This window comes from Dipodomys ordii, unplaced genomic scaffold, assembly GCF_000151885.1.
Source record: "Dipodomys ordii isolate 6190 unplaced genomic scaffold, Dord_2.0 Scaffold4, whole genome shotgun sequence".
Lineage (NCBI taxonomy): Eukaryota > Metazoa > Chordata > Mammalia > Rodentia > Heteromyidae > Dipodomys > Dipodomys ordii.
The window spans coordinates 15,857,537-15,868,848 of NW_012267220.1; the positions used below are offsets into that span (position 1 = coordinate 15,857,537).

Here is an 11,312-nt window from a genome sequence, read left to right on the forward strand (position 1 = left end):
CCACTTCTGGCTTTTTTCTTTTTGCTTATGTGGTGCTGAGGAATCTAACCCAGGGCCTCAGGCATGCAAGGCAAGCGCTCTACCACTGAGCCACCTTCCCAGCCCGAGGCTGTATTCATTTTCAATCTCATATTCTGACCTGGATGTCTTGATCCATATGTAAAAAGTTGCAGAAAACCTGTCCAGAATTTGGCTTTTCCTTAGTCTTTTGCCAAATAGCTCTGCCTCTTTACCAGGGTTGGCTTAATGAGCTTGCAAAGAGGGACTGAACACTGAAAGGAATATGTTGCTTTGCTATGTTCTTTGTCAGGAGTTATCTGTTCACCATAGACAAGCCCACATCTCTGACTAAGTCTGTGTATAAATCAACTTCTCCCACCCAACTCCTTCCCACAGCCTTCCATTGAGGCTCTATGGCTTACCTCTGTTACCTCCCTTTCGTGCCACCCCTTGGGAAATGAATGTGGCTCAGTCACTCTGTGAAGTGATTCGTAGGTATTAGCTATTGTTGGACTTCAGTGATGCTGCTTCTGAGAATTCTCAGTCTTTTACTCTTATTACCTGATGTTTCCAGAGGCCTGTCATAGCCCACTGTCTGATCCTATGACTTACACTTTTACCTCTATGCAGACATAACTGAACATCCTCAGGTCTTCCACTGCCTGTTATTTGGGCCTTCATGACAGCACGTCATCTTGTTCTATAGAAATAGCTCTGTGTGCCAGGCACCGGTGGCTCATACCTGTAATCCTAGCTACTCAGGGGACTGAGATCTGAGGGTTGCGGTTCAAAGCCAGCCTGGGCAGGAAAGTCCACAAGACTCTTATCTCCAATAAACCACTCAGAAAACTGGAAGTGGTATTGTGGCTCAAATGGTAGAGTGCTTGCCTTGAGCTGAAGAGTTGAGGGATAGTGCTCAGGCCCAGAGTTCAAGCCCTACGACCGACAAAAAGAAAAAAAAAAAGAAAAGAAAAAGAAATAGCTCTGTGTGTGTGTGTGTGTGTGTGTGTGTGTGTGTGTGTGTGTATCACTGCTAAAAGTTTATATTCTCCATTGCATTCATGTGTACTGACTTGGTATGTGGCCCATAATAATCTTAGAGCTGAAACTTGATGATGTGCAGAACAGGAAATGAGAGTAACATAGTGAAAGCTTGAGGAGAGCTTCAAAAATAATTGTAACTGGGAAGGTGGCTCAGTGGTAGAGTGATTGCCCTTCATACATGAGGCCCTGGGTTTGATTCCTCAACACCACATAAACAGAAAAAGTTGGAAGTGGCACTGTGGCTCAAGTGGTTGAGCGTTAGCCTTGAGCTGAAGAACTCAGGGAGAGCGCCCAGACCTAGAGTTCAAGCCCCAAGACCGACAAAAAAAAACCAAACAAAACAAAAAGTGTATGACTTTAAAATACACATATTTATATAAAAAAGAGTAGTTTATGAACTCAAAATCATTTGTGTGAAAAGCTTAATACTTTTCTATAATTTTTAGAAAAGTGTCCTATCTACTAATTGAAATTTTAGTCCAGGGGTAGAGAGTTTTTTTTTTATTAACTTGTTTTATTAAACTTTGAATGAGGCTTTAAGAATAAAACATTTTCTTCAGAAAAAGCACTTTGTCTTCCACATTGAAAAAGGATGGATCTCTGCATAAACATTGAGGAATTATGTAAGGCTAAAATAAGAGCAACTATTTTATATTTGAAGAAGGAAAACAGCTATGATTTCCATGGATAAGTGACCTGTATCCTATTACTTGTCATATCCCCAGGAAGAGATAGAGGAAGACAGTGACCTGTCAGATTATGGTGATGATGTGGATGGGAAGAAAGACTCCTTGGCTGAACCATGTTTCATGCTGATTGGAGAGATTTTTGAACTTCGAGGAAGTAAGCTTGTTATTTTTGTTATTGTTTAATAGTATTGCCTGGGTAAGTGAAGCTCAGTTAATTTTGCTTTATTCCTAAAATTCATCAGATATGTATTTATGTTCATGCATTCATTCATTTAGCAAATAGTCTGAAGGACCAACCAGATGATGAAGGTATTCTTTGAGCTTCATGTTAGTGCTGAAGACACTTAAAATAGACAGCAACTCTGTATTCCCAAGTTTGATCCTGATTTGTTCCTATAGTATCTTCTCAATACAAAAGGATAAAATGCAGTTCATTTCTTTTATGGGATCCAACATAAAAAAGGTATTTTGTATGTTCCTAACAGAGGGAGAATCTTCTTGTTTAAAGGTATAGTTTTGTTGCCAGGATAGCATTATGGCCAGGGATGGTAGAAAAGCCTTTATCCCATTTTTCATTCTCATTCCTCTGGAGCAGTGATTCTAGGTAGAGGGAGGTGGGTGACACTGAAAAACATGCTACAATGCTCACTATAGCACCCACAAGAGTTACCTAGCTAGCCACAGTGACAGTGCTGGGCTGAGAAATCCTGCCCTAGAGCTTCCTAAAAGACCATTCACAAGCTCGGGATCAAAATACTCTTTTCTTAAGAGTTACATGAGTGCCTGCCCCAGAACAGTGTTTTGGTGAAAGGTAAACTACATGCCTTAGTCTTGAGTCCTGAATAGAACTTAGTACTCTCTGCTCACCTGTTCACAGCTCTGGAACACTCACACTTATAAAACCTGTCTACTTGGTGATGCCTGGAGATTCAGTACTAGCTGGAGATATGGCATGTGCCTACATACCTTCTAACCACTTAAAAGAGGAAGCAAAGGAAAAGAGCAAGAGTATATGAGACACATTGATGTCACCCACTAATAAAATGTTCACCTATGATTATCCTAGCTTCCCCTACTCAGTTAAGCATCCTTGTCTCTTGAGGGGAAATATGGTAGGCAAAGAGTGGTCTTACATAGAAAATGAAGCTGAATATCTTTCACACTTATAAATCCCCTAACATGTAATTTAGATATGTGAAAAATTATTAACAGAAGAAAAAGTGCTAGTATAATCCTAAACATATCTTCTATGTATTTTAATCTTCAGCGTCTTTTACAGTGCACCTGATCTTGAGTGGGTGATCAATAAAATGGATACATCAATAAGATGGCTACATTGATAAGTAAACAGATGAGAATTTCAAGTGCCAGAATTAACAAACTTTGTTCATTGAACCTTTTCATCAAAGCCAAAACTAAGAAAATACATAATTTCAATCATCATCACTTTGGATATATATGTTTTATATAATACTTTGTAGGGAAACAAAAATCGATATGGATTTTTCTTTCTATAAATTAGCATTGAAAGAATCCAAAAGCATAATTGACATTAAGCAATCAATGTATTGCATTCTGCACTGAAGGCAGCTATATATATATATATATATATATATATATATATATATATGGAAGTTCATTTTAGCATAATTTCATAATTTTAGCATAATTTCAATAATGAAAGTTAGAACTAAGATAAACTTAAACTTTAGGAGTGGGAAATAGTTATTTTAGAAGTATCCATGTGGTAGAATATCATACAAATATTAAAGATTCTTTCATTTGAAAAATCTGTGGCATTTCCATATTTGGACTTTGAAAGCTATATACACTATTAATTTAATGTAAGAAGAGAAACAGAGTTTTCCACCTAAGATTTGTGTCTTCCTCAAAGAAAGCTGGCCCCTGAAATCATGAATTCTCCCAGTGTCTCTTGTGCTGTTAAACATGAAGGATGCACTATTCTAGCCTTGGCTGGCGTGCCCCTTTCCATAAATACAGAAAGATTAAGAGACCTGGTAGATGTGCCAGAGCCAGACAGCAGCCAGAATAGAGCTCAAAATTATGTCCTCACAGTGTGCATGTCTTCCATGGAATGCCTGTTCAGAAGCATGTTTGATTCTCCAGGGACATTTCAAAGGGGAATAAATAGAACATCTTTTATAATGAGATGTGATATATTTGCCATCAGCAAAATCTTCATGCTGCTGCAGCTGCATCTGTGGCTTTGAACAAATGAGAAAGGAGGAATAGGCCTATTTTGTGAGGGAGAGATCCTGAAGGCATGGAAAAATTAGAGTAGGGGGTTATCAGTGATGAGAGAGTATGTGTAATAAAATGAGTTGGGGTTCCGCTCAAGGTCAGTGTAGAAAAATGACTCAGGAGCAGCATTTTGTTTTGTTTTGTACCTGCTTAGCTGTCAGTCTCCTAGAAGTTGCTTTTGTCCTCAAGCCCTCTGTGTATGAGCTACTTTCTTGTCCCAGAAAGACAGAAAAGTTATCATAACGGACATGCTAATCCAGCCTAAAAGAGGGCCTAAAATAAACATGTCTACATACTCGACAGTATTCCAGCAAATTCCATCTTAAGAGTTCAAGGCAGTTTTGAGGCATGGATCTGATTCTAAGGATTGACTGTTAATTTGGAGGATTAATAGTAGCTTAACTGGGCATTTAAATCAAGGTATATTGTAATTATAAGCTGCTTTCTTAAAGGTAACTCTTTTGTTCAAACACTTAAAAATAATTTTTTAAAATTAGAAATGGCTTTGGATATCTTTATCTAGTAATAGGTCTATTCTTTGTCGATCTCTTTTTTCTCTTTTTTAAAATTGTTATTATAAAGGTGAAATAGAGGGAGGTTACAGTTATGTTCTTGACCTTTATTTCTGTGGCTGGTCCAATGAAAAGATCTTTGTGAATTTGCTCCTTTTAGGTTTTCTTGATGAATGCATGAGGCTTGAATTTTTGTCTCGATTATAGCCAAGTCTGAATTTCTCTTTTCCTCATATGTTACTAGATAAGCATTTCAGGAGCTGGAGATGAAATTTTATGAAATCATAGCTTTTTTACCTTTTGTAGTTTATGTTCATATTATGGACCTACAAAATATATCCTCTTATCAATAATAAAAATTGGGATCTGTAGAGCCCCTCTCACACAGAAGACCCTCAGAGGGGGAAAAATAAAGCCCATGTTAATCTCATCCTTTTCCAGATGAAAAATCTGAGGTTCTGACAAGTGTCTGACTGCCTGCTATAGAAAGTGATGCTGGAGATTGTGGAATTCAGATCCCATTCACAGTTCTGGCTGAGGATTTCCTTTCTTACCCCAAATACATAAAGTGTAGAAGTACATAATGTTCTACAGGCTACTATTCAAATGGGAATAGTTAGACATGCCACTTTACAATATTCGACAATATTTGTCTACAATATTTGACTATAGATGTTTCTCATTCAGAATTGTGCATTAGAAAATTGGGTTCAGCAAGCCAGACAGAAATCTAAATTTAGAACTCTACTGTCTGCTAGTGGGAAACAGGCATGTTGTCAGTAGCCTAGGGACGTAGAAAGTGAAATATTATTTTCACATGCTAGCACAGCTGTTCTGTAGACCCTGGACTGGAAGTTGGGTTGGGGGGTGCCCTCTTAGATTTCATCTCATCAGTTGCTTAGTAATAAAATGAAAACTTGGTCTGAGGAATTTTCCTGAGCAGAACTGTGTCTATTAAAACCCAAATTCTGTAAAAAGCAAATTTTAATTGATGTCAGGACCCAGACTGAATTAAGTGATAAAATTTATGTTTTGTACAGCTATAAAATCTTCATAATTGTGCTATTCTGTGATAAATTTTTTCTCTGATTTACATTTCAGTGTTTAAGTGGGTGAGAAGAACATTAATTGCTCTCGTTCAGGTCACATTTGGAAGAACCATCAACAAGTAAGTTACACAAAATCAGTGTTTGAATACATGACAATCAAATACTTTAGGAATAATAGCCAATGATTCTCTTATTGTACTATATAAAATTTATAAATTATATAGGAATTATAAAGAAAATGTGTTATTCTTTATATTAATTTACAAATAGATTATATTTTCCTTGTGGTCATAACCAAATTTCTAAGATTGAAAAAAAAAGTTGTATATGTAACTTGTGGGCAGGAAGAGGAAGAGGAAAGTAGGGAAAGCGAAAGAAGGGGTGACACTTTCCAAAAGAGAAATAACACTAGAATTATAATGAAAATAGTTTTAGTTGTCCATCAGAGGATTGTTTAGTTGCCTTGGTATTTTGTTTTACCATAAAAATAGTATGTTTAACTTATTTCCACCTTAGGCAAACTTCAGTATTGATGGGCCTTAGTAGAAAATTTCCAAAATGACCTTCTTTTCCTCAGTGTTGCTTATTTGTTTTTCTTGTCAGTTTCAGAAAATCAGGAATATATTTCTTGTTCCTTTTTATGATATTGACTTCTACTTGTAAAATGAGCAGCTGTGGTTTATGAGTGATGAAGTTACTTTGCATGTTGTTTTCATGGAAATGGAGAGAAGGTTTAGAGAATTTTTAGTCTTTTCATTATCAGGTGGAGAGTTTTGGAGCACCTGGTACTTTGTTATTTTTGCCTTTAGCAGATGATGATATAACATTAAGCAGCATAGGCCTTTGGTCTGGAATAATTAGAGTCTCACATACCTTCCTACAGGCTTTGGCTGATAGAATCTATTTAGATGATAACTTCTGGAAAGTAAGAGTTACCTGATTTTAAATCATAGAGTGAAATTCTGTTCTTTCACTTCTTGGAGTACCATGGTTAACTCAAAGCAAAGACTACAGAGAGAACCATGATGTTGCTATGATATGGCTTTTTCTTAAAAGATAATTAAGAAGGCAGGTCAGGGTTGAGAAGTTGGCTCAGTGGTACAGTGCTTGCCTCGCATGCATGAGGCCCTGGGTTTGATTCCTCAGCACCAAATATGCAGAAAAAAGCCAGAAGTAGCTCTGTGGCTCAAGTGGTAGGGCGCTAGCCTTGAGCTGGAGCTGAGGGACAGTGCCCAAGCCCAGAGTTCAGCCCCCATGACTGACCAAAAAAAGAAAGCAGGTCAGCAGGTGTTCTCTTAAATTCAAAATCCTTGTGGCAGCACAGCTATCAAAAAACTCAGCTATCGGGCTGGGAAGGTAGCTCAGTGGTAGAGCGCTTGCCTTGCATGCATGAGGCTCTGGGTTCGATTCCTCAGCACCACATAAGCAGAAAAAAAAAAGCCGGAAGTGGCGCTGTGGCTCAAGTGGTAGAGTGCTAGCCTTGAGCTGAAGAGCTGAGGGACAATGCCCAGGCCCAGAGTTCAGGCCTCATGACCAGATCCAAAAAAAAAAACAAACTCAGCTATCAACTCTATGTAGCCAAAACAGCCATAAACAGTAATATACTCTGGGTGGCGTTCAATAAAATTTGATTATATAAAAAAGCACAGAAATTCCACTAAACTAATAGAATGGCTCTATTTGGTCTAGGCTTGAATTGTAGAGTTCTAAGCAACATAAAGAAGTATCGTAGGAAACAATATTAAAACAGAATTAATATTACAGCTTGACTCAGTAGAGTTTAAATACTCATTCAAAAGAGACTGCTAAGATGTGCAAAGTACTAGGTTTGAAATACTGGTTTTGGAGTCATTTCTGAAACTCTTATAATTATCCTATTTAAAAGTTTGGTTGGAAGTCAGATTCTTTAAAGAATTTTTTATTATTATAAATTTATTATAAAAATTTGAAGCTTTAGGTCTTTCTGGCATTAACAGTCTAAATTCTTTTCTCATTTTGAACAGAAAGGCTTCCTCCTTCCAAATTCATTTGTTTACTTGTCTCTTGGTAGTGGAACTGATTAAAATTTGACCAACTAATAGGATTGTATAAAAGACTTTAGTAACTAGATAAAATCCATTTATGCATAACTGCAAATAAAATACTTGCCAATTTTCATTCCCATGTATATTTGAAATTGTCTAGCTAGTACTATACTAGCCAGGCATAAAAATTCACATGACTCCCTTCTCAACCCATAACTGGGCACAGGAGTACACATCTCTTTTCTTAGCTACATGGAAGGCTCAAATCAGAGGATGGTGATTCCAGACCAGCCTGGGCATAGGGAAGTTTGCAAGACTCCATTTCAACAGAAGAAACTAGAGAAGTGGCACACTCTTGTCATCCCAGCCATGATGGGAAGCCTAAAATAGGTAGATTATAGTCTAGGTGTGTACTCAAGACAGTAAGTAAGACCCTATTTAAAAGTAAGCAGTGTAGAAAATGCCTGGAAGTGTAACCCAAGGGATAGATTGCCTGCCTAGAAAATATGTCACCTGAGTTCAAACCCCAAAAAGGAAGAAGTGGATTTATATTTCAGGTTATAATGCTTCATAGATAAATTAATTAGGGCAGTTACAAGCTTAAACAAATCAGTCTCTTGGTTCTTGTCATACAGACTGGAACTTCAGGGCAAACATTTGGAGAGGTTGGTGCCAATGAAAACATGAACCACAAAAATGAGAAAAAAGCTTTTATAGCCAGAGTTGGAAAATTCCATTTCTAGTTGTATTTATCAACCATTTCGATCAGGTTGCATCTTCACCTACCCTTGAATGCATACCTTTTCAAAACAGAGTACACACTTTTTGAAAAACCTCATCTAAGCAAAATTTTTCCTCTTACAAGACAAATCCGGGATACAGTGAACTGGATTTTCAGTGAGCAAATGTTGGTTTACTACATCGGTGTTTTCCGGGATGCTTTTTGGCCAAATGGGAAATTGGCAGCACCATCTGCAATTAGAAGTGATGCAGGAAGTCAGGAAACAAAACAGAAGGCGCAGCAAAAGCTACTTGAAAACATTCCAGGTGAGGCTGGCTGGCTACCAGGGGATGCAGCAATAAGAAGGAAGTGGCAGCACTGTGAAAATATTTTCATTTCTGTCTCTCAGGAAACATTACTTACAATTTTAAACATCAGGCTTTTCTGTTAAAGCCGTTTCTTACTAAGAAGTTATACTGAGAATCTTAAGAATGTATACAGAAATATGCTAATAATAAATGTGCTTTAGAGATCAGGCTACTATGCAATGCAAAATGCATACATTTTGTAAACTAGTAATAGCAATAGTAATTGTTTTTTTATCAAAACCTTATGTTGAAAATTTCTAAATGGACATTATTTTAAACATTTGCAAGAACTGACCACTCACACTTTTGCCACGTTAGTACTAACTGGTGCTTTTGTGAACTATATATGTATCTGAAGACATCTCCCACTGAATGCACACTGCATTTTGTCAGTAGCCACTTCAGACACAACCTTGATGGTTTTCAGTGCTGGGTATGTGGCTTAGTGATAGAATTCACTTTTCAACAATGCACCAAAAAACAGAAGTGTTAATTTTACAGATACACTTCAAAGCCTTGTTGGACAGCAGAATGCCCGCCATGGTATAATAAAAATATTCAAGGCACTTCAAGAAAGAAGAGCTAACAAGCATCTATTATATGTGAGTAAATCAAAGCCTATCAGATAATTATTTCTTGGATTTTATGTTTCTGTTCAAATATGGGTAAATGTTAATCCTTTTATTTATTTTGCTAGTCCTAGGCTTGAACTTATGCCCTGGGCATTGTCCCTGAGCCTCTTTGTGCTCAAAGCTAGCAGTGCTACTTCCAGCTCTTTCTGAGTAGTTTTTGTTGGGGATGAGAGTCTCATGGACTTTTTTGTCAGGGCTGGCTTTAAACTGCCATCCTCAGATCTCAGCCTCCTGAGTAGCTAGGATTATAGGCATGAGCCACCGGTGCCTGTCCCCTACATTCTTAATTACTGTGACAATGCTATATCTATTTTCCTTGCCTCATTTTTTTGTCTGTTCTTTAATTAGAAAAAAAACAAAATACCACAGTGTGAACAGCACGATCATCCTCATATCTCCTCTCTCTACTCTGATGCAAATTTCCAATGATTGCTTAGTTTTAGCTTATAACATATTCTGTTTGCCATTCATCTTTATTTCTTCTTTTTTGTGCTGACACTGGGGCTTAAACTGAAGGTCTCACTCTCACTTGACTTTTTTATTCAAGGCTAGCACTCTCTTACCACTTGAGCTCCACCTCCACTTCCTCTGTCATCTGATTAGAGTTACCAATATTAAATAGTATGGACGGCATGACAGTGGTTAGGCTATGAAATAAACTGAGTTTATATAGGTTCAGTTCCTTTTATGTAAGAGTCCCTTGTGTACTAAGAGTAATTTTGGAACTAATAGAGGATCTTTGAGCAAACTCTTGGAGGAACCCTCATCCTTCTTTTTCTTCTTTCTTGGTGCAGGTGCTGATGGAGCTGCTGCTAATTGAACTGTGTCCTGAGCTAAGAACTCACTTAGATCAATTCAAGGCTGGTCAAGTCTGAGACTGCACAATTCAGCCACCAGAGAAATGTCTGTGTAATAATAGACATGAAACATTTTCCTCTTTTCCACAGAGGGCCTGACTGAGAACCATAGCAATTTTTATTTTTATTTTAGATCCCCCCTCTAATTTCATGTAAAACAAGCAAAATTGAGGGGCGGGGAGGGAGACTGGATACTGTAGTAGGCCACAACAACAAAATTGTTTATTGATTTTATTTAAATACTATAAATACTTTAAAGTTCAACATGCTGGTTGAAATACAAATGTTAATAGGTGATAAGAATCTAGGACATATTTTAAATATTTATGGAAATCAGTTTTGTTTTAAAATGAAGAACTATGAATATTGTACAGTTGATTTCCTCACTGAGGATTCTAGACATTCCTGTGTTATTTCATGTGTATGAGAAACATTGTTGTGCAATGCTTTGTGTAAAGTTACTGTGAAAATTTTATTGTCTTTATTTTTACCAAAGATTTACCATAGTTTGAAGCATTTGAAGCAATAAAATATAAAAATGAATTATAGTGCTCAATATTAAAGATGTTTTTATCTCAAAAAGAGTTGAAATAATTCAAGCAATTCAAAATATTTTTTATTATCTGTAGGTAGTTGTACAGAGGTGTCGCCATTTAACAAAGCAGTGTCACCTTTTTAAAATTCCCACTCATCCCTCCCCTAGCTACCCCTTTCCTCACTCATTTTAATTTTATAGGATTATACATTGAATTGTTGACTGTATTCTTCCCCTTTTCTCTCTTCAATTTATCCATCCCTTTCCCACCCCACCCCTTTCAAGTACTTGATTTGATTTCTGCTCTGGCCATAAGTAAAATGCAAATCAAAACAACATTGAAATTCCACCATTATGAAGAAAACAATAACAGATGTTGATGAGGATGCAGCCAAAATAGAACCCTATTTTATCACTGTTGGTGCAGATGTAAACTTGCTCAACCACAGTATGGAGGTCCATCATTTCCATTCTTGGTCATTTATCTTAAAGATTATAAACCAGGATACAGGAAAGCCACCAGCACAACCATGTTCTTTACAGCACTGTTCGCCATAACCAAGCTTATGGAATGAGCTCAGATGCCCCTCAACCGACAAATGGATCAAGAAAATGTGAT

The 11,312-nt window shown here is 37.1% G+C and overlaps 1 protein-coding gene across 1 annotated transcript in view; it reads left to right on the forward strand.

Moving 5' to 3' along the window:
• The window catches only part of Snx25 (sorting nexin 25), a 68,853-nt gene extending 58,101 nt beyond the window's left edge, over window positions 1-10,752 (forward strand). The window contains exons 12-16 of the mRNA XM_013023920.1: window positions 1,761-1,887; window positions 5,609-5,675; window positions 8,446-8,627; window positions 9,171-9,271; window positions 10,096-10,752. Coding sequence (XP_012879374.1) covers window positions 1,761-1,887; window positions 5,609-5,675; window positions 8,446-8,627; window positions 9,171-9,271; window positions 10,096-10,176 — 558 coding nt within the window. The 3' untranslated portion in view covers window positions 10,177-10,752. The remainder of the gene's footprint in view (window positions 1-1,760; window positions 1,888-5,608; window positions 5,676-8,445; window positions 8,628-9,170; window positions 9,272-10,095) is intronic.
• The last annotated feature ends 560 nt before the right edge of the window (window positions 10,753-11,312 follow it).